The sequence below is a fragment of the Colossoma macropomum genome, unplaced genomic scaffold (assembly GCF_904425465.1).
Source record: "Colossoma macropomum unplaced genomic scaffold, Colossoma_macropomum, whole genome shotgun sequence".
Taxonomy (NCBI): domain Eukaryota; kingdom Metazoa; phylum Chordata; class Actinopteri; order Characiformes; family Serrasalmidae; genus Colossoma; species Colossoma macropomum.
The window spans coordinates 25,929,692-25,954,345 of NW_023494794.1; the positions used below are offsets into that span (position 1 = coordinate 25,929,692).

The 24,654-nt window shown below is 41.1% G+C and overlaps 1 protein-coding gene across 3 annotated transcripts in view; it reads right to left on the minus strand.

Moving 5' to 3' along the window:
• Window positions 1–24,654, minus strand: part of rgs3a (regulator of G protein signaling 3a) — a 274,848-nt gene that overhangs the window by 205,567 nt on the left and 44,627 nt on the right. For 2 of the 3 annotated variants that reach the window (XM_036580676.1, XM_036580677.1), the window contains exons 5-7: window positions 20,029–20,068; window positions 18,065–18,336; window positions 16,380–16,463 (exon numbers count right to left, since the gene is read on the minus strand). In XM_036580676.1, coding sequence (XP_036436569.1) covers window positions 16,380–16,463; window positions 18,065–18,336; window positions 20,029–20,068 — 396 coding nt within the window. Of the gene's footprint in view, window positions 1–16,379; window positions 16,464–16,558; window positions 16,696–18,064; window positions 18,337–20,028; window positions 20,069–24,654 lie in introns of those variants that run through there. The other variant, XM_036580678.1, reaches the window with a different exon arrangement.

The following is a 24,654-nucleotide window of genomic DNA, read 5'->3' on the forward strand; positions in this document are numbered from 1 at the left end:
GCAGCGTAATGAGCTTATTCATTAAGGGATAAATAAAAAAGTGCACGAATAGACTCCCACACTTCTGCACACGCAGAGCTAAAGGTTATCCAACGCTTTACACTTTAACAGTAAGAAAGCCCCCTAAGCAACACCAAGGCAAGCAGAGCTGAGCTTTCACATCCTGTGTTAAAACAAAACACGTGCACACAGACCCCTCCACACACAGCCCACCCTCTTATTACAGTAAAGGTACACTGTGTGGTCAAAAGTTTGTGGACACCTGCTCGTCCAGTGTTTCTTCCAAAACCAAGAATATTAAAAAGGAGTTTGTCCCCTTTTGCTGCAGTAACTGTCACTATTCTTCAGGGAGGGCTTTACAATAAATGCTGGAACATTGCTGTGAGGATTTGATTGCATTCAGCGGTACTAGTGAGATCATGTTGGATGATTAGTTCTAGATGACAAACGCCAATCCAACTCATCCCAAAGTTATTGGATGGAGCTTCATCACTCTAGAGAACGCAGTTCCACTGCCCCACAGCTCAATGCTGGGGGGTTCATACCCCGCTATGGTGACCTTAGGCTCATGTGCGGCTGCTCCAGAGCATCCTGTGCTATTTTCAATGCTATTCTGTGTTTGCATTTGAGCTTCTGTGTAAGCAATGCAGCTGAACTCACTTATAAGAAGGAGTGTCCACAAACATTTGGACATATAGTGTATATAGTTATTATATATCTTCTGTTTCAATTGCATTTAAGAGCAAACACAGAGCAAATTGCCCCAGTAACAACATTACGGAAGTCAATGGTGTAACCAGCAACACTACTGAAGTCAATGGTGTAACCAGTTAAAGTCCCATGTGTGCAGTGTAACTTTACAGCACTTCTTATCTGCAGCCAGCACTTGAGAGACATAAGAAATGAGAAAAAAAAAATTTGTGTACACTACTATATGATTATACTATAATCATACAGTGTGACCTAATAGTCAAAGGGTCAGCTGTCTGTCTTATTTATATGTCAATAAAGAACTTTAAAACACAACTGTCTGCAGGAAACAAAAGGTAATAATCCAATTTTGACTGATGAACTGAATCAACAGGCTTGATTATGTGCTCTTAAGGGTCCTCAGTGCGACCGTGAGTCCTCGGGGCGACCGTAAGTCCTCAGTGCGACTTGCCGCTACTACCTTAAGGTCTGATTCACAGTTCATCGCAATCACCATCTTTCACAAGTTATCATCAGTTTCACAACATGCACAGCTTCCTTTGCCTGCTGCATGCTTGCTCTGTTGTGGTTCTGAGCAGACAGAGACCAGAGTGGCTATTGTGGTGTGTGTCTGTGTGGGTGGGTGTGTGTGTGTGTGAGTGAGTGAGACGGAGAGAGACAGAAAGAGACTGTCTGCACTACAGAGTGTAGTGACACCGGTTGCAACGTAAAAGGGAGTTTCCAACTTAGATCGGCTACAACGTAAAAGTAAAACGCACTATTTCAGGCGCAATAAGCAAAACATTACTGCAGCTCGACGTGTTTTGGCTTAATCTTTCTAAGCGTTTTTAAAAATCCTGAGGAAGGCTTAAGGTGAAACCTGTTCACTTTAGCAAGATGTAGGAAAGGTCTGTTAATTTTGGATTAGAGGCTGCTGTTTTTACATCTCTACATCTTAGTACTTTGGTCCCGTAAACAAATACTTAACCATTGTGTGGCGTTGATGTGTTTGTTACTCAGTGGTCTGCTGGACCCACCACATTATTGTTTTTTAAATCAATACAGCCATAACCATTATAAATACCAGATGTTTAAAATATCACAAGTTGTCCAGCGTAGGGTTCTCCTTTAGCAGCTGTAGCCAGTCAGCAGCCTGTCTATGTTGTCCACCCTCACACACACACACACACACACACACACTAACAGCAGGCCATGTAGGAGGAGAACAGAGTGAAGGACACAGCACCTCCACACTTTTACTCCCCGCTGGTTCACCCAACACCATATGTGTAATATAAATGTGTGGGGGGTGAACAGAGTGAAGACACTGAAAATGGGTTATTTTATATGTTCTTCACAGAAAATGAGCAAAAGACAAGGAAACTAACCTCAAATAATAATAAATCACATCATTTTTTCTTTTGGTAAACATTGAAAATGGGTCTGAGTCTGATGAAGTCCATGCAGTCCATATATGGAGACTAAGCAACAAAACCAGCCTGTTTTGAAATCATTACTTTTGCAACGTGTCTGAATGAGGCACAGTACAGAACAGGCAAGCAGAACAGAGATTACATGCATACATTTGTCTTAAAGTTGTGGTATCAAAAAAGCCTATTTAACTCTAAGGGCTAAAGCAAGATGGCAAACTGGTCATGAAAAAAAGGACTGTTTTCTGTTATATAAACCCGACCAAATAGAAAACTGGGCCCTTTTAGATCTGCCCTTTAAAAGATCTGCTAAAACTCATACAATTCACGACCTGCACTGCTGGGTAAAGACTATATTTCCATCTACATCTTTAAAAATAAAGATTCCTAAATGGTTCTTGGCTTGAACATATGGTTCTAGGACAGACCTTTAATTGGTACAACCACTGAAAGGATCTTTTAAAGAAATGGTTTCTTCCCAAAGTCAAAAGAATGGCCTTTGAACACAGCAGCATCACACTGATGCTTTATAAAAATCATGTGGACACCATTAGTTTGTGAATTACCTGAGTCTTTGAACCCTGTAACACAATTAGGTGGGATTTAACCTGGAATCCAGCAGTTTGCATGAAAAAGTCAATTGTGATTTCATTATAAATCACATGATAAGACATTACAATTGTTAGAACAACCAGTATGTTGTTGTAGAATTATCTCACAGCAACTCAGGTCAATGTGTTCTAAAGACAAACCATTTTCGATTCATCTCACTTAGGCAGCGCATCTAGAAGAGTGCAAAGCAACCTATTTATACCTTTTGTTTTTCAGAGGTTTTTTTACGGTTTGTCACACAGACGGCCTCAAGACATCAGCACAGGAAGCAAATCGCTAATAGCCGAAGTGCTGAAGAAAGGGGGCATTTCCTCTGCTTATCTATACCTCCGTGCCAATCTCGAAACCCTTTAGCTCTCACTTGCTGCTCGAACAAAGGAAGATTCTTTTGCTTCATATTTAACGGGTGTTTTTAATGAAAAATTCTCCTTTTCTCTTTTAACCGTCTGGGACACAATGAGAAAGCCTGGACCTGCATGTGTCTGCAGTAGCTCAGTGTTATTTGGCGTAGAAATGTACTGTAGGTTGTACTTCACAGCAGGGATTAGCAGGGGGTCTTCACATTTAAAGAAAATGAAAAATAAGGTGTACAAAAATATGACTTGGGACCCCAGAAGTTTAAAAAGTAAAAGCACTGGGTACCATTTACAAAAAGGTTCTATACAGAACCATATACAACACATTGTCCATCAGTCCGAAGAACCATTTCACCATGCAAAGAAGCATTTAAGCATGAAATGGTTCTACACAGAACCAGTCAAAGTAAAAATAAATAAAACCACTCCCTTGAAACTTTTTGATGAGTGTAAGAGCACATTTTTAAACCTGATGTGCTTCTTCAGGGGCAGGTTCACACATCTGATTGACAAGCAGGTAACTAAGAGGGAACATCCTAATAGGATGAAATAGACAACTGATGAACATTCTGAAGAAAACCTCGCATCTCCATTTTTGACGTTTTTCAGTTTTTGACATAATTTGAAAATGCCTTTTGCTCCTTATATTGTACATTAATTCTCTTTCTCTCTCTCTCTCTCTCTCTCTCTCTCGCTCTCTCTTTCTTTATTTGAGCGCCTGAGTTGCCACATGGGAGCCACCAGAGCTGCTAGTGTCACCACCAGAGTTTCAAGCTCTGTACAAAGCTGTGCAAACCTAACCTGCATGAACTGACCCTCCTGCTGCTGCTGCTGCTGCATAAACTCTGACTATCTAGTTAACCATTGCTCCACCTGTTTTTCCCCGTTTTGTATTCTAATGTTTTACACTAATGCTGTTTGCTATCCGGTGTCGACCAAAGGAGGATGGGTTCCCCTTTTGAGTCTTGGTTCCTCTCAAGGTTTCTTCCTCTTGGTCTTAGGGAGTTTTTCCTTACCACTGTCGCCATTGGCGACACTCATGGGGGCTCGGACCCGGATTTTTCTGTAAAGCTGCTTTGTGACAACACCTGTTGTAAAAAGCGCTATATAAATAAACTTTGACTTGACTTGACTTGACTATGTACATTTCACGATGAATGGACTAAAAGAAATGACCCAAAATTACTTGGAAGAAAGTCTGGTTCCATTGACTTACATTAAAAGTAAAGTAGGTTTTTTGCTTCTCCTGTAAAGTTACCATTTTTGGAGATACGAGGTTTTCTTCTGACAACAGTGGTATATAATAATAGCTAGAAAACTCTGACCTCATTCAGATTGTGGTGTTTTTTGTGCTGAGTGTTTTGGGTGTTACAGGTCTCCGTGTTGGATGAGTGACTAAAGAGAGGGCGTTCTCGATATTGATTGGTCAGCTGTGGATGCTATATGGTGCTCGTTGTAGACGCTCAGCACAAAAGTCAAAGATAATGTTTTTGAACTTAAACAGGTAGTTTAACAACGCAAAGTGTGCTGTGAAACTTAGAGGAGTGCTGTTCAGTCACAGTGCACATTGCTCCATAGCCAACAATGAAAAGAAGTGTGTGTCTGAATGGGCGGCATTTCTGTAACCGCTATATCATCAAATATTCTTCGAATATCGCAGAGAAATGCAGCCGACATTCTGAAAATGTAAAAGTCTTTCGTCGGTGATAATCCTTCACGCATTTGTCTGACCCAAAATTTAAGAGAAATACTGACAGATTGTTTAAAAGACCCATAAACTGTATAGTAAAATGTACTGTACAGTATTTTGTTAAAAGGTACTCATTAAGACACCAGTAGGTAAAAAAATGTTTGTATGTTTACTTGTTCTATTTGTTCAAATAACAGATCAAGCAAACATAATTTAAAGAAATATTTATAACACACTGATTAGCACAATATATCCTTAATTATGCTGCAATACTTTAAAAAGGAGGCAAAATTTACTAAAATTTGACAATTACTGCCCAAACTTTTGCATAGGACAGCATTTTTGTCCATTAATGCTGCTTCCATACTTTTATCTGTAATGTATGCTGCCTAACACACCAGTGCATTTAAACAGTGTCTTTCCAAATACAGACCAATCAGCTCCAACCACATGTTTGATCCTGATTTATCAAAGTCTGACAGCAAAAACACAGAATTACTACATTGTTCTGCGGACACAACATCAAACAACAAAGAAAGGGAGGAATAAATTGGATTCTGTCTAAAATCCCTCTACAAGGTCCAGAATAAATTACAGAAGTTTTGCGGAAGACTCACGTTCAGAAAGTTTAAACCCCCGGGATTTTGTTCCAACTTCCAGGACACTTCCGCTGCTGGTTTGAGCTAATTAAAGAAGGCAGGCAGTTGGAACCAAATCCTGGGGAGGATTTTTCCTTTCTCAACCTGAACTATCCACCTTTGATAAACTGGTCATGGTCATTGACACTATCACTGAAAAGCACTGAATGTACAGATTTAGAATCACAGTTTTCAATAACATAAAGACATTTTTGTTGCAGATACACGTTTAAGTGATGGTCTATTCTATAACTTCACAAATCATTTTGTACCTGCTTTAAAACTTTAATTAGAATAAAAATGGAGAAAAGAAAAAAAAAAGGCTTTTAATGTAAGTCAATGGAGCCAGGCTTTTTTTCCCAAGTCATTTTGGGTCGTTTCTTTTGGTCCATTCTGCATTAAATTTACACACAATGTAAACAGTATGTATGTGACTATACAGTTTACAGGTCTTTTTTAAACAATGTGTAAAGCTGGTTTCATGTGCCAGTATTTCTCTTAAATTTTGGGTCAGACAAACGCGTAAAGGATTATTGCCGATGGAAGACTGTGAAGGATGCTCTGGTATCTCCCTTTTAGAATGTCGGCTGCATTTCTCTGCTATATTCAAAGAATATTTGATGATATAGCGGTTAGTAAAGTAGTAATTCTGTGTTTTTGCTGTCAGACTTTGATAAATCAGGATCAAACCTGTGGTTGGAGCTGATTGTTCTGTATTTGGAAAGACACTGTTTAAATGCACTGGTGTGTTAGGCAGCATACGTTACAGACAAAAGTATGGAAGCAGCTTTAATGGACAAAAATGCTGTCCTATGCAAAAGTTTGGGCAGTAATTGTCAAATTTTAGTAAATTCTGCCTCCTTTTTAAAGTATTGCAGCATAATTAAGGATATATTGTGCTAATCAGTGTGTTATAAATATTTCTTTAAATTATGTTTTCTTGGTCTGTTATTTGAACAAATAGACCAAGTAAACATTTTTTTACTGGTGTCTTAATGAATACCTTTTAACAAAATACTGTACAGTACATTTTACTATACAGTTTATGGGTCTTTTAAACAATCTGTCAGTATTTCTCTTAAATTTTGGGTCAGACAAATGCGTAAAGGATTATCACAGATGAAAGACTTTTACATTTTCAGAATGTCGGCTGCATTTCTCTGCGATATTCAAAGAATATTTGATGATGTAGCGGTTATAGAAATGCCGCCCATTCAGACACACACTTCTTTTCATTGTTGGCTATGGAGCAATGTGCACTGTGACTGAACAGCACTCCTCTAAGTTTCACAGCACACTTCGCGTTGTTAAACCACATGTTTAAGTTCAAAAATTTTATGTTTGACTTTTGTGCTGAGCGTCTACAACGAGCACCATATAGCATCCACAGCTGACCAATCAATATCGAGAACGCCCTCTCTTTAGTCACTCATCCAACACGGAGACCCGTAACACCCAAAATACTCAGCACAAAGAACACCACAATCTGAATGAGGTCAGAGTTTTCTAGCTATTAATATTTATTGCTGTTGTCGGAAGAAAACCTCGTATCTCCAAAAATGGTAACTTTACAGGAGAAGGAAAAAACCTACTTTACTTCTAATGTAAGTCAATGGAACCAGACTTTTTTCCAAGTAATTTTGGGTCGTTTCTTTTAGTCCGTTCATCATGAAATGAACATACAATGTAAGAGTAACAGGCATTTCCACATCATGTCAGAAACTGAAAAAGGGCAAAAACGGAGATACGAGGTTTTCTTCCGACAGGTATAATAACATAATAATATATAACACAGGTACACAATTATATGTTTGTTTTCGGAGCAGGCCACCGGCAGCAGTGGAATGTAGGTGGACGTGGCTGATGTGGGACAGCAGAGGAACGGGTGTGCCGGACAGATCAAAGGTCAAATGCCTGCAAGCTACACATGTGATATGTGATCATAAACGAGCTTGTCTGCCTTCTTCCACCCATGTGTCCACTCTCTCGCTCACTTTCTCTGTTTCCCTGTAGCCCTTGCCATCCCATTTCCTTTACACTGTTATCACAGCAGGTGCCCAGCCTGCCCCACTTCCCCTCAACTCTCCCCAGAGGAGTACATACACATCACACACAGAGAGAAATACGCAGAGTGGCCTGAATTCAGTGTTACTTAATTCTACACTGTCTCATGTTCTTCTGTGCCAAATTGATATCAAAATTCAAAAAAATATACACAACACTGTTTCTGTACTACAGTCCTGTCTAAGTGCCAGTAAAGAACTGGAAAACCAGGCCATAAGTACTGCTGCTGTGGCAGCAATGCGACCTAAAGTATACTTTAAACAACAGAGATTTCAAAGTAGAAAGGACATATTTATGAACCAGCTCTGGCTGCCAACTCCTAAGCGTGTTCTGAGACCACCAAACAGCAAATTGTCACTTGCGTCACCGAGACGAGGCCCAACAGTTCAACTTCTACATCCAGATTTCGACAAAGAATAGAATAGAATAGAATAGTTAAGCAATAGAACATGAGAGGGAGTGTGTTATCACCCCTTCGGCTCGTGCCTTCGACCAAATCACAGTCGTGATGTTATTGGCGATAACACAACCTCGAGTGTTCTATTGCTTTTATACAACGGTTAAATAAATAAAGTAATAAATTAATAAACTGGGCTGTGAACGCGGCGTTTAATATGTTTTAATGTTCGCAGTTCCTTCCAAAATTATAGGTCCTTAACAAGCAGATTGTTGCTCCGTCAGAGTAACGAACTCCGCCCACTCGCTGCACAGCTGGCAGTTCGTTCTCCAGCTCCTTATACTAAATTCCCAAACTATCATCACCACTGAGCAGCTTTTCAGTCGGCAGCTGTGACAGAAGAACAGCTGAACAACCTGGAATCAGCCAGAAATGAACCCAATACCATTCGCCAAACGTGTAGTCTGATCTTCAGAGTCTGACCAAATCGGACTGAGTCGTTGCTTAGCAACGGCGTCTCAGCTGAGTGATACAGTGTTTGTGAAAAAAACGTGATGTTATGGTGAAATAACAGCACAGTTAGAACGCCTCTCAACCAATCAGCTTGCGTGGCCGGAACTAACTGTTGTATAAATTAGAATAGATGTGCAGTGGATCGTCCTTTTAACTGTACGTTCAGTCGGTGGAAATACTTTAAATATTCGGAAATCTCAGTCACACTTTATTTTGAGGGGTCCTTTTTAGATGAAACAAACACTCAGCGGACTCTCAGTGACATGTCAAAAACATATGAGAGTTAGGATTAGGGTTGAGTTTAAGTTTAGGGTTAGGATTAGGGCCATGGTGAGGGTTAGGATTAGGGTTGAGTTTAAGTTTAGGGTTAGGATAAGGGCCAGAGTGAGGGTTAGGATTAGGGTTGAGTTTAAGTTTAGGGTTACAATTAGGGCCAGGGTTAGAATTAGGTTTTGGGTTGAGGTTAAGATTAGGGTTAGGATTAAGTTTTGGGTAAAGTTGTTAAGATTAGATTTTGTGTAATGAAAGTAACATATTAACAAAACATCTACTTAATGTAAGTAATGTATCAACAGAACATACATATACATACATCATCTAAACCGCTTATCCTTCTGGGTCGCGGTGGGGTGCTGGAGCCTATCCCAGCTGTCATTGGGCGGAAGGCAGGATACACCCTGGACAGGTCACCAGTCCATCGCAAGGCAGACAGGCAGACATACACATTCACACCTAGGGGCAATTCAGCATGTCCAATTGGCTTGACTGCATGTCTTTGGACTGTGGGAGGAAACCGGAGTACCTGGAGGAAACCCACGCAGACATGGGGAGAACAGGCAAACTCCACACAGAAATGACCCTGGTCGCCCGGCCGGGAATCGAACCCAGGCCCTTCTTGCTGAGAGGCGACAGCGCTACCCACTGCGCCGCCCACTACTTATTTCATACTATCAAAAAAATAAATAAAAATAGAAACACATTTTGTCTTTAGTTTTATTTGAGAATACAGACTTTCATCAAGTTGCATATGACATGACATCACTGAACACAAACCAACCACCCAAATCAAACCAATCAGATAGTTGATACTACATCTTTCTCTCCCCGTTCATTCAGGCTCACTGGATTGTCAGCCCTATTTGTTGGTTGCTGTTTTAAAAGGTTTGGTCAGTGTGTTCTGGCCTTAAGCTTGATGCACTAGCATTTGAATGACTAGTTGTTGTGGGGTTTATAATAATACAGTTCACAAATAAAAAATGTGCTTAAGAGTGTGTCATTTAGCTGTGGCATTGAACTCGTACAGAGAATCTCTATGCATTCAACAGATACAGTTAATTAACCCTCTACTGCACTCACTCTGAGAGCACTTAAAAAACATCAATTCACTTTTCTTGCATAAAATTGTCCTTTATTTTTTTTTTTTTTTCAGATCTGATTATTAAATTAAAGAACATTTTTAAAAATGTGTGCAGGGTCCTGGAATATGTTGCACTGATTCAACATTGTGCATTAATGAGAAGAAATAATATACAGATATAGCAGAAGTGGAAGCAATTTCTCTGTTGCACAATGTTGCTTGTAGGCAACAAACATATAAAAAATGTATACTGAATGTTAAAAAAGAGGTTTAAATGTGCTCACTAAGAGATAATATGACCAAGTACCTGGTTTTTATTGACTTACTCAAATTCTTCCCTTTATTATTAATCCTGTAATTGTCTTTAAATATGTGTAATGTAATTGTAAAGTGAGGAAAATGAGTTTGTTGCCCTGAGGCAACATCATGCAATAGAGGGTTAAGTTACAACAGCGAACAATGATGTGTATTATCTATCCAAACTTGCTGTAAAGGCCAAATTGGTTCAAAACTCATATTGGTATATGGGGAATGTACTGTAAGTGCAGTGGCTGCATTGTTTTGTGAGCACTGATCAGTCATTTTTTTAGGGGGAGAAGTCTCTAATAAGGAGCAGATAACAGCCATTAATTCAAAAGTCCTGCTCTTGAAGTACCTCTGCTTTGCACACGTCTTCACGCTCTAACATCCCCTCTTCAGCTCTGGAAAGGCCTGCTAATTAGCCATAAGTGGAATCAGGTGTGTTACAGCATGAAAATCATCGAAATGAGCAAGGCGGGGACCCTCCAATACCACGGTTTGGGACCACACTGTTTAGACCAACAGAAAAACTGTGCGAATGTAACACAACAGCTGTAGTCATTCACTGTTGCGAAGCCATTGATCGGGTAGTGCAAAAAACAGCCGACTGGTTGGATGCAGTGATTCTGGATTCAGTGACGTTAAGACATAGACATAGACTTACTTAACTCAGTTTATGAGGTAAAACAAATGCTCATTAATGAAGAAGTCGCTTGAGACTAGAGACGGTAAATATGACAATATTTCATCGTTATTATGATACATTATGTCAAAACATAGTTTTCTGAGTATATAGTGGATTTTGCCAGTACTTAAAGACTGACTAACAACATTTCAGTACAAAGTGAGCATCTTTAGGCCTGTTTTAATTGATTTAGTGCAGTGCAGTTTGTAAGTTACTGAATGGACATCATTGTTGTTGTTAGTTTATTAGCAGTATTACTATTATTCCACTATACTTCAGCTATATACGTTTTGCAATTGTGGCCCACCACTGGAAAATTATCACACTCGCCACTGCTTCAGACTTTTATGAAATGTCATGAAGCCACTGTTACCAGAGCCAGTTCATGAGCCTGGCCACTTCCTATTTCCCCCATTACATCAAAAACGGGACTGCAAAACAAGAGGGCGCCCACGAGCGAGTCATCAATGAATGACTTTTAATTTGAAATGACGAATACAGGAAGTGGAGACACGTGGCGACACCCAACCTGGCCTTCCTATGCCTATACACCCAACAAGAAAGAGAGAGAAATAAGAAAGGCAGAGAGAGGAGTGAAGAAAGGAAGGTTGATTAAACTAGCTAAGCTTAAGTTAGATTTTACAGTTTAAAAGGATATTCGTAATGTAACTATCACAATGTGCACGGCCAACTAATTACTATTATTATTATTATTATTACTATTATTAATATGTTATAAAATAATGGTCCAACTTACCCAAAAGTAATGTTAAAAAAATCATAATGAATCATAATAATGGTAATGTAATTGTCACGCATCAGGGAGATTCAGACTTCATTTCCCAGCATGCATGCAGAGATTACGTGCCAAAACAACTTCCTTCGGACTCGGAAACTGAAACGGACTCCATTGCCCACAATCCTTCAGGAGATCACATGACATCAGACAATCGCACACGCACCTATCAGCGCTCCCGATTACCAGAATACTAATGTTGTGCACCTGTGTATTCTGTCATATGACCGTATTAGTTCAGTATATAAGCCCGGGCTTTAGATGTAGACATTGCGAGGTATTGTTTATTCCAAAAACTTACTGAGCGTTATATTCTGATTGTCTTTGCCTGTTATGACCTGTACTTTGTTTCCCTGACCTTGTTTTCTGCTTAACCCCTTTGTACTGCTGCCTATCGTTTGTGGATCTGTGTTTTTGACCTTATGGCTTGTTTTTGACCATGATTTTGGATTATTCCCTTTGTTCTCGTCTGCCTGGTATTATTATCACAATTGTGATCTGGCTGTTTTTTCTGGATTTGACCCACGCCTGTTTTCTGACCACGGCTTTGCCTGACTATAATAAAACGACTGTTGCACCTTTTATCCGCCAGCGTCTGAATTCTGTTGACTCGTCACAGTAATTTTAATAAACATCTGTAAAATAATACAGGTTAGGTTACAAATTTACCCTGTTAAAAATGTAAAATAAGTAACTCTCTAATAAGAACTGTATGTTCCAGGACGACAGCGTTTTAGGGCCACTGTTAATAAAAATAGAAATAGTAGACTTCGAGAATAAAGTTGGACTATTTAGAGAAAAAAAAGTCATAGAATTACGATATTAAAGTGGCATTAATACCAGGAAAGGTCGCAATAAAATGAGGGGCAGTGAGGAGTTTATTTAGAATATTACAGGAATTACTGTGTTTATCTAGAATAAAGAGCCAGACGGACTTGGAGGAAACTGTCTGTCTGTGTTGTTGAAGGAGAATCTCAGGCAGGGTCTCTACACGGCTATCGGGGGCTACATCTCCCCCCATTCAAAGAGGGCATGAAGTTTCACAGACAGTGAGAATGATGATCAGAATGATCCACAGAGAGACAGGAGTGAGTGGAACTCCGGCGCCAGTACAGCAACCGAGACCCCAGCGCATTATGGCAGCCCCCCTACAGTTAGCCCACTTTATCCTCCAAATATTACGACTTTTTTTTTTTCAAAATATTACGACTTTATTCTCGAAATATTGTTACTTTTTTTCTCGAAAAATTGTGACTTTTTTTCTCAAAATATTCCGACTTTTTTCTCAAAGTCTACTGTTTTTATTTGAATTAACAGTGGCCCTAAAACACCGTCGTAGATCAACAGAGAAAGTGTGTGTGAGAAAAGACTGAGGAGGTTCAGGAGAGAAAGAGAAAGGCGAGACAGCACACTCAGTCTCGCTTTTGATGAATACTGCTGAGAATCATGCTGAATCATTCGCATCAACATCAGTCTTATCTCGGTGTTCTACTGACCAGGCCGAGCGGGACGCGTTCACATGATCCCTGACTTCCTTTTCTTCTCCCGCTCTCAGAAAGATGACATTAATGTATCTGCTCCACTGTTCTGCAGTTTCCTACTGATTGCTAAAAGCAGACTGGGAAATGTGTGAGACAATGCAGCTCAGGAAGCAAATGGGGATAAGGGCTTACTGTAGTGAATGGGAAGTGAAGGTGGAGAGATACAGTAAGCTGTCTGGTAGAACTGGATGAAATATGATGATCCAAACTGTCCATAATAACACTTACTGCTTCATGCTTCTTTGTCTGCACTTCATTCCAGTTATCCTTGTAAACGGCAAGTTTTTATTACTCAGCAACTACTATACATTATTCGTTTACTATGTATGTAATGTATTTTTTACTATGTACGTATTATGTAACAATGATGCTTCAAGGGTTCTTTAGTAATTACCAATGGTTCTATATAGAGCCATGAACACTCTAAGAACTATTTGTATGCTTAAAATATTCCTTGCATTGTGAAAAAGGTTTCAAAAAGTTCTATATTGCACCAAAAAGGGTTCTACTTTTGTTACTATTGTCAAGCTTGTAACAACAGAAGAACGCTTGTAGGTGCTATCCAGAACCCTTTACCAAATGCTCTATATAGAAACTTATACAGCACAAGTTCTCCATCAATCTAAAGAACATTTTCACCTGCAAAGAACCCTTTAAGCATGCAAATGGTTCTCTGAGTATTCATGGCTCTATACAGAACCACTCACTGTCTTTGCTGAAGTACCCTTGAGGAACCATCCTTTTAAGCGTGTAGATTCCTGAAGGCTAAAGGGTTCAAGGGATGTCAGATTCAAGCAGGCTTTTAATACTCATATCCAGATAAATCACACACTGTTAAAAATGAGAGGTCAGCTCAACTTAAAATGATGCAGTAACTGATTACATGGCTTTTCTTGAGTTGGCTCAACTTGAGGACACCAGAGTTCACACAACTCTGAGCTGAGTCAAAAATTCGCCCAGCCACTGTTTTTGGCTCTGCATCTCAGCTAGATAAACAAAACTGAATGTGTTTCTTTTATACAATTCCTCCACTAGCTGGCGCTCCATCTATCACACAGTCCCATCTGGCATGTTTTCCTCTTGGGCTTTTGAATACAGACAGATGTGGTACTGCTGGGATTCAAACGCACAAACTCCTGATGTTGGTCTGAGTTATTAGACAGTTGCACCACATGAAATGCCGCGCATTGAAGTCTACAGAATAAATATTTCCTCCAGTGTTTTAAACACTTACAGACACAAAATCCGAGCTGCTTCATGTGTTCTTGAGTGGTGCAGTGGACTTTTTTATTATTTATTCAGTGGACTTTATTTTATTTACCAAACTGAGATGCAGAACTAAAACATTAAGAACACTTTTGGCTCAACTAAGAAGTTTGAGTTCTGTGAACTCTGGTGTCCTCAAGTTGAGTCAACTCAAGAAAAGCCATGTGATCGGTTGCTGTATCATTTTGAGTTGAGCTGATCTCTCATTTTTAACAGTGCAACACTAAACAGGTTTCACTGCTCCAACACATCTGACTCAGCAGTCAGGTATGTTTCAGCTTTGTGGAATAAGTTATAAAATGTATAATATAGTAATATAGTAATAATATAGAATCTGTGGCCCATTATGAAAAACTAGGCTGCTCTATTTTGCTTAAGGCTAGTTAAGACTAAATTCCCAATATGTCTCAACTGATGAAGTAATTTTGAGTCCTGCTTTATTTAAATACGGTTCATAAACATTAAAAATCGCTAATAGTATGCTAATGCCTTGGTTGCTAGCTAGCTAAATTTCCCATTCCACCTTAAATAGTCCAGCAATACTGACACCTGAAGCGCCACAATGTAACATCTGCTCCATTTAAGGTGGAACAGGAAAATTCCAACAGGAATAGCTGACTTCAGCTTCCCATCACTGAAGAATTAGGGGTGGGCGATAATAAATAAGGCATATGATTCCCTACATGTAACTAAAGCCCAGCAGTGAGGAGCTGAACTTTACCCTCCTCTGCTGTCACTGCAGACTGGCAGGGTCGCCTACAGAGCAGCACTGGTAGCTGTTAATGAAGTAATGCTCTTTTTATTTGAGGGTCCCATTTCTTAGTGGAAGATTTCAACCACTACCCCTTGTAGCTCACTTCCAAGGGGCAAGGTGACACTCGAAAACAAGGGGTAGGGGTAAAAATAAGAAATGGTATTGGGCCTTAGACTTAGGGAAAAGTCAGGGTGGTGTTATGAGGTATTTATTTGAATGTGACTTAATGTCAGGTTAAGCATCTCCAATGCAATTACAGTACTGTCTGGTTTAGCTAAAAGCTAATATATAGACTGACAGGTTGCTTTTACTGCTTACTTTTATGCAAAATAACTAAATATGAATTATAGAGCAACAGGCAAGGGTAAGTCATATGGTCAAAAAACATCAAAGTACTTAAAAATACTTGATATGCATCACAATATTTAGCTTTTCTGAGTTTGGAACGTATAAAATGTGCCAGGAAAACAGCCTCTTTTAAAAAATGCTATTAAAAAAACGTAAAAATAAAAACTGTTTAAGAAGGAGCACAAGGCAAGAACAAAGAAACAAACGGTCAGTAATAAAAGAACAAATAAGATGACGCAGCAATGTCCTGATGCAGCTAGGCAGCTATTACAAACTGGTTGTTTTTGTTTACAAGCTCTCTTAAAGTGCTCTAAATCCATCTTTTTATGATCCCTGAAGTTGATCAGTGAAAAGCATACTTGATTTACCACTATATTTAACCATGTATCCTCAGTCTTTGACGACACATGCTCCTCATCCTCACTCTGTACTGTTTAGCCCTTTCTAGAACCTTCTAGAATCTATTCTGCCTTATTTCAGCAGCATGCCGCAGCGACTCTTCCAACCACTATGGCAGTCGCCTCTGAACCTGCCTTAAGCTCATTTAGACAGAAAGAGCCAGACAAGCACACCCACATTAAATCCCACACCCACGGCATCCTCTCTCCCTCCGACCTCCTCTGCTGTGAGCTGTGCTGCGCCAAATAATGAGGCGGCATCAAAAAGATGTGCCTCCGCTGCCAGGTGGGTTTCTTATTTAGGGGCTGTGAAAGCCAGTCTGCTTACACGAAATCAAAACACACAAAACGAACCCTGACAAGTACAAAACAAGTGCAGACCACTTTCATCCTCGTATGACTTCTGTTCCCTCCTTAACCCCTTAAATTCAAAGGGGGCTGCATGTGGCCCCACGTTCGAGCTCCTCACTCCCGTAACTACACAACTTAGTTTCATAGCAGTATAACTCATCATATTTGCTTACAAATAATCAGTAACTCCTACCTTGAAGGAGAGATGCTTGCTTTCATGCAGAATCATCTCCTCTGATATCACCAGTGTTCTGGTCGGGTTACACAAGTCCAGAGGCTAAAAGAGAAAAAAAAAAATGGCAATCATTAGTAACTCTCTGTCTGTCCTATCATGTTTATCTCAAGCAAAGCAAGTGCAGTAGATAAACTCACGAGTGTCGGTTCCATATTAGAGCGGTGCTGAAAAGAGCAGAGGCTGTGTAGTTAGATAAACTGAACTAAAAAACTTTGCGGTAGCGTTCTTCACTCTGCATTCAAACCCCCACACTTCGAAATGCGCCGCTGGGCCGATGGGCTGTCTGGAAAAGCAGCTCGTTTCTGACCACACTAGGCTAAAAGCGGTGTATACTGTTGCACGAAGAGCAAAAAAAGAGTGTGAAACAGCCACATCCTTTTTCTGGAGGTGGACTAATGCACCGTAGAGGCATGGGGACGCAAGCTAGTGGCATGAGCAGGAAGCGTGGGCTGGGGGACGTTTTCTAGAGACCCTTTGCTTGTGGTTTGTCGCAGGTTAGCGCACAAGAAACGTCTGAAAGTTCTGCTTGCCTGTGCTGAAGAAGGGGCTCACTTACTTCAGTCACTACCGGCCTATCGCCCCGCTAATAAGCCGTCTGCTAATTCATCTGAAGTTAAATTGTCTTTGCAAAGACCTTTAGACATTTCCCTCACGGACATAATAGGGCTGAGCGAAATGGATCGAGATAATCTGCGTGAAATTTATTCAGAATTTAATTTGAATGGATTAGAATCCTACTGATGCCCAAGAAGCCCAACTGAAAAAGTGTTAGCCTTTTCACGCACACAGAACTGTACACAGATCACAACCACAGGAGCTCTTATTTCAGAGTGTCAAACAAGGTCAAATGTCAAACAGAAAGTGTTTAACATTTATGCAGAGGAATCCCCTTCAAAAGAGACAAACAGAATGAAGCTAACTTGTAATGGAAGCTTATACCTCAACATTAACTATCATGCATGACCTGTTTCAAACCACATTAAGGTGTCAAGCCTTCCCAAAAAGACTTGAATATATGGTTTCTAAAACTGTCCAAATCTATAAAAATTGACATAAGTGCATTTCATATCCATAAACACAAGTAAACTGGTAATTCTAAAAACATTAGTGACCTTAAAGCCTGAACTTTGTCAGGACGTTTGTCCATTTTTATAGATAACAGTAGGTCAGCAACCACAAAAGCATGTCTAGTTGAGATTACTTAACAACTTGGTGGTGAGACAGATGTGTAATGAATCAGCCATGTAGTTGCACAGCACTGACTGGTGAGATGTAAGCTTCCACTATTTACCCTCACAGTTCCAAAACTAAATTTAAAAAGCTAATTCCAGGCAAACTTTGGCGTCTAGCTGACATGGTTGAGCGCTGAGGTATCTACTTAAGATTTGCCAAACTCCCACATTAAAATCACTTCACCAATGTCTAAAAAATCAGCAAACATCTAATCAGGTCTTGCACAATATCTCAGTCAGCCAGACAGACAGGAAGGAGGTAAGCAAAAAAAAAGAAAAAAGACTCTAAGATTGAGTTGATAACATATACAGGGATTTCCTAAAAGGCATGAGACTACTGCTGAAAACTTTACCGCAGACAGACAGAGAGACAATGGCTGCTTTTTCCAGAGAATCAGACAACACTGATACCTGCACAAAGATAGGGAAGATGAGTATTTTGGGGGCCACTTTGACGTAGGCCCCGTAGTTGGCGTGTGTTGGGACGTGGGACCTCACAATGGTGCAGTTCTGGTAGTTGGCGAAGTTGGAGCTCTGCTGGAAGGTCCCAGCTGAAGAAGCTTTGGCCTTGCTGTTGGCGGAGCGACGCAAGAAGCTGGTTCTGCTGGCCAGGCTGGGGGCAGCCTGTGCGCTGGACGACTGGGGCTGGGGCACGCTGGCCTGCCTCGGGTACATCCTCCCTGCTACAGCACAGCAGAACAAGAAACATGAGGCTAAGCAGTCCTCTATAATATAAAAGTAGTATGTAAATGTCAGGAGAATATACAATGTGCCTTTATGCAAATCTCATGGACCTGGGGCTGGATTAAGGAAAATGTCCTGAGAAATACAATCTTACAAAGTGTTTTCGTTCAGCTCAGAAAAATAGTTATTCTATGAAAAAAGATGATATATGTAAATAACCTCTGCTATGTATTGTGCTTTATTCAAACAGCAGTCCAGGCTGAGATATTACAAAGTCAGTGAATGTAGAATACGTACACCATTGTACATCAAGTTCAATAGAGAGGAAACAGAAGGGATCCACACTAGAAGGAGTACGCCAATGCACATACACTATATTGCCAAAAGTATCCAGTCGTCTGCCTTCACACACATATGAACTTGAGCGACATCCCATTCTTAATCCATAGGGTTTAATATGATGGCGGCCCACCCTTTGCAGCTATAACAGCTTCAACTCTTCTAGGAAGGCTTTCCACAAGGTTTAGGAGTGTTTAAGGGAATTTTTCACCATTCTTCCAGAAGCGCATTTGTGAGGTCAGACACTGATGTTGGACGAGAAGGCCTGGCTCGCAGTCTCCGCTCTAATTCATCCCAAAGGTGTTCTATCGGGTTGAGGTCAGGACTCTGTGCAGGCCAGTCAAGTTCTTCCACACCAAACTCGCTCATCCATGTCTTTGTGGACCTTGCTTTGTGCAGTGGTGTGCAGTCATGTTGGAACAGGAAGGGGCCAAGCTCCCCAAACTGTTCCCACAAAGTTGGGAGTATGAAATTGTCCAAAATCTCTTGGTCTGCTGAAGCATTAAGAGCCCAACTCCTGAAAAACAACCCCACACCATAATCCACCCTCCACCAAACTTTACACTTGGTACCGTTCTCCTGGCAACTGCCAAACCCAGACTCGTCCATCGGATTACCAGATGGAGAAGCGTGATTGGTCACTCCAGAGAACACGTCTCCACTGCTCTAGAGTCCAGTGGCGGCACTTTACACCACTGCATTTGGCGCTTTGCATTGCGCTTGGTGATGTAAGGCTTGGATGCAGCTGCTCAGCCATGGAAACCCATTCCATGAAGCTCTCTACGCTGTTCTTGAGCTAATCTGAAGGCCACATGAAGTTTGGAGGTCTGTAGCGATTGACTCTGCAGAAAGTTGGCGACCTCTGCGCACTCCGCTAACCCCGCTCTGTCATTTTACGTGGCCGACCACTTCGTGGCTGAGTTGCTGTCACTCCCAGTCGCTTCCACTTTGTTATAATACCACTGACAGTTGACTGTGGAAGTTTTTAGTATTTAGTAGTGAGGAAATTTCACGACTGGACTATCACGGTACCACGCTGAATTCACTGAGCTCCTGAGAGCGACCCATTCTTTCACAAACGTTTGTAGAAGCAGTCTGCAGGCCTACGTGCTTGGTTTTATACATATGTAGCCAAGTGAGTGATTGGAACACCTGAATTCAATGATTTGGATGGGTGAGTGAATACTTTTGGCAGTATAGTGTATGTCCGCAGTCACTAAATGTGTGGGTATAAAGTAAAAGACACAAAACAGAACACATTTAATACCTCTGCCATTACAGTATGACAACTCCATTATGGCTTTGCTATTATTATTATGCTGTTATTCCTACTTATAAGCAAAAGATCTTACCCAGAGTGGCATGGTTGTCTCCATATACTGGTCTCAGAATCTGTAAGATTAGAGAAATAAAGTCAGTAATAATAATGAGCATTGTGTCATTAACACAATGATCCAATTAGTTTTCTGACAACACAACACAAGCTACTGTCCTTTTTGGGAAACAGCTTACTGTCTGAGTTTCAGGGCTACTTAAACCCAGTATGTATCTCATGCTGGCAAAGCCTTTTATTCAATGCTGTGGAATATCATTATGGCACATCTGAACCTACTGACAAAAGTGCTCCTATTGTGCTGAAAATATTGCAATTTTTTCCTGGAACAAACTTGTCACATTCTTGTAGCTCAGGATTTCACATGGGACATTATTCAATGTCATGGGACACTGGACATCAGATATTAGATTATCTGTCACAATATAGCATTGTGTGCAACCTAGTGAGACTGAATGATCTGTTGGGAAGAGTAAGCAGTCATAAGTCTTTGTCCCTGACTGTGCAAAAAACTATAATATGGCAACAGAATCTAAATGTTGCCCAACCAGAAGTTTTGAGTGAAATATATTATATATTATATAAATATCTATTCTTAACAACCAGTAATGAGGGGAATGACACAGGTAAGGTGAACAAAACAGATATAACAACATGGGTAGGACAATTTTTTTCTGGTTGAAACTGCCAGACAAAGCTCTACACAGAATATGTGATGATATTTGCCTGGTCACTCAGTACATCCACTGTGTTTATCCATAAATTAGCTGAAAGAAAAAGAAATTGTATGAAGAAATTGATGCATAAAGCAACACACAGGCCTACTGACATTTTCATTTCAATCAACAATTTTTCCCTCAAGTTTCTCCAAACAGTGCTCAAAGATGAGATCTGACATTCATTTATTAATACTATGATAAAAAGTGACCAGTGACCCCACAAAGCTCCAGACAAGCTACTTCTTGGCTCTGTGCCAGACACAATCCCCTTGGCTGACAATTAGGGAAAGTCACAGCAGAATCGTTTCAGGGTTCGCAACTTGCTCACCTCCGCTCTGACAAACAAACACAGTTATGAGGCCCTGTGGGAGCGATGGAAAGGAAAGGGAGGCAATAACGCAGTGCTGCAAGCATCTCCTGTTGGCAGCAGAGTGATGCCTCCGAATCAGATTTTTAAAGGTCAACATGGCAAGGCTTGTGCGTCAATTGCGTGTGACACACTGGGACACTCCTGACCCTTCCGAGCTGTCTGCTCTACAACCAGACTAATTTGTTTGACAGAATATTTTGTCTCATTTAAGTATTATACATACAGAAGTACATACACTGGTCAGGCATAACATTATGACCACCTCCTTGTTTCTACGCTATGTGTGTTGTGCTGGTACGAGTGGATCAGACACAGCAGTGCTGCTGGAGTTTTTAAACTCTGTGTCCACTCACTGTCCACTCTATTAGACACTCCTACCTTGTCAGTCCACCTTGTAGATGTAAAGTCAGAGACGATAGCTCATCTGCTGCTGCACAGTTTGTGTTGGTCATCCTCTAGTCCTTCATCAGTGGTCACAGGACGCTGCCCACAGGATGTTGTTGGCTGGATATTTTTGGTTGGTGGACTATTCTCAGTCCAGCGGTGACAGATAGGTGTTTAAAAACTCCAGCAGCACTGCTGTGTCTGATCCACTCAGACCAGCGCAACACACACTAACACACCACCACCACATCAGTGTTACTGCAGTGCTGAGAATGATCCACCACCCAAATAGTAGCTGCTCTGTGAGGGTCCAGGGGGCCCCTGACCACTGAAGAACAGGGTAACAAAGTAGTCAGAGAAACAGATGGACTACAGTCTGTAACTGTAGAACTACAAAGTGCACCTATATAGTAAGTGGAGCTGATAAAATGGACAATGAGCGTAGAAACAAGGAGGTGGTCATAATGTTATGCCTGACCAGTGTATATAAAATAATAAGATACCATATGTAAGTATATAAGGCCATGATTCTGCTGCAAGTAGAGCTCTTTTATTGAAACACCAGCAGAAAGGCTCATTCAAAGCACTAAATTCAGGGAGGAGATCACCACCAGCCGTAGGCTTCCACCCTGTAGTGGACAACCCCCAACACAAAACACCCACACCCCCAGATACAATAAAACACAAATAGCACACAACACATCTTGAAAACTAACAAACAATGATATTAACAACATAAATGTCCCTTTACACAGGGACCGTCCCAGTGACCCACCAGCTCGAGCGAAGTCCCTGGGTGCTTGCAGTCCCAACCACCACAAACACCACAAGGTGCTGACTCTTTGGCACTGAGCACCTCAGTCCTGGCCCAGAGCCACGCCCTTTTCGCTGCAGCTTCTTCTGTGTGTGGTGGAACTCCCCACAGAGTGCCACTTCAAGTCTTGTGCAACTGGGGGCAACGGCAGCAACAACGGCACTTCAGGAGTGCTGCTCATGCATGCTGAAGCCCTGACTCTGCCACTGTTGACTGAACTGAGCTGGTCAATGGTCACCTTTCAGCTGATGGATGTGTCTCTGTTCGTCTCTATCCGCAATGCCAGCTTACCAACTGCTCTGCCGCACGCCATGGCGCTTCCACACTGAAGCTGGCCTCCCTCTCACTGGCACCGGCATCGTGCCTCACCTCCGGCATCAAGCTGCGCCATGCTGACTTCGTCATCGAGCCTCCCTGTGCCGGCTTCATCATCAAGCCTTCCCATGCTAGACCCGTCGTCGTGCCTTCCCATGCTGGCTTCGCTGTCTGACCTTCCTGCACTGGCTCTGTACTTTGAGCCTCACAACGCTGCCTCTCTCGCCACTTACCCTGAAGTTCTTTAAAGCGTTGTTTCACTCAGACTCCTGCAGAGCACTTTCCCACTTCTGACACCAGTGTGACATCAGCAAAGAAGAAGAAGCAAGAAACGTTGTGCTTTAAGGCGAATGCTCTTTTATTGAACAGGCTGCAAGGGAGAATCACCACTCAGGGCTGCTCAGAAGGGCCACTCAGTGCTGCTAAAACAGCCAAGATACCAGGCAGGTCACTGTTTGTGGTAGTCACACAGAGCCACACTAACTACTCCACAGCCCAGCAAAGAATGGCACAAATAACACTTGCACATATTTAACAACTTAGTCTCTCCTACTGCGAGTGCAGCGCCTACTGAGAGCCTCTGCATGTGGCCACTCTGCATGGCCAAGTTAGTAGTGGGATGCCACAATATTATATATGTAACTACATACAAATAATAGTAATATATCCTGTATTTATTACCTACCCCTAAACATAACTCTAACCTTCAAGTCAAGACTTAAACCCTGTTAGTCCCAGTGAGCACACACACATACAGGCACACACACACCACACACACACACACAAAGTAGACCTGCTGTGTAGTTTACACATAAGTAGGGTCAAATCTATCAGGGGCAGAAGTGACAAAAATAAGCACTGAACCCTGAAGTGATGAAAATGGGTGTGATTTGATCAGCGGAGAGATGAGCTGACAAGTGACAAGGCAAGAACAATGCTTTGATGTGTGTCCTCGAGCGAAGGGGTTTTGACTGACACGGTGTCGCAAGTTCATGTTAAAGTACAAGTGACAGTTCAGAATAATGAAATCCAGTGAATTCTAAATAAAACATCTCATGCGTTCTTGTCAAGTCAGCGTCTAATCATATCAGCGAAGTTTTTACCATATCACCTCTGACTTTTTCTTAAAGCGCTTGAGTTTTCCTTTTAAATCATCTGTGCTGTCAGGATATAATTTTAGTAATAAGTCAGTATGTCTATCTTGGGGCCCCTTCAATCAATGTGTTTAACACTGAAGCATATCACTGTTGTTCGGAAGAAAACCTCGTATCTCCATTTTTGACGTTTTTCAGTTTTTGACATAATTTGAAAAAACATGTTACCCTTTACATTGCGTGTAAATTTCATGATGAACGGACTAAAAGAAACGGCCCAAAATAGCTTGGAAAAAAATCTGGTTCCATTGACTTACATTAAAAGTAAACTATGTTTTTTCCTTCTCCTGTAAAGTTACCATTTTGGAGATACAAGGTTTTCTTCCGACAACAGCGATATATTAGAATAATAGTACAAAATGTATTCAGGTTTTGTTTGCTTTTCAACCTAATGTTTTTCAGTTAACATCACTTTGGCACTGTCCAAAGGTAAAACAGGGCTAAATAAGACAGTAACTAGTAATGTTTAAGATTTTATGCTACTCATAAAATATCATCCAGCTAAACTACAGATAACCCACACTAAGACTACCTTGAGTCACCAATCTAGATCAATGCATGGCTGTTTTTCAGGTTCTTCTATTATTCCATTTGCAAGCATGTTTGTGGTGTCTGGGCCCTGAACTGCCTCTACAGCACACTGTGTTAATAAGGTCTCGTTCCCCCTGTCATAGATTGGACTCTCTGTTCACACTGTAATAGTGTGAACAGAGGGCCTGCAAGGTCACTGGGTCATCATCAGGCTACAGCAGGACATCCTAATGCAGTATGGAACAAGCAGCTTCTGTTTCAAAAACCAGTGCAGACCAACAAACCCAAAAGACTCCTGAGCTATAGGGCTTACAGGAGCATATGGCACCGAGTTCATTATTTCAATCCATCCACAGAA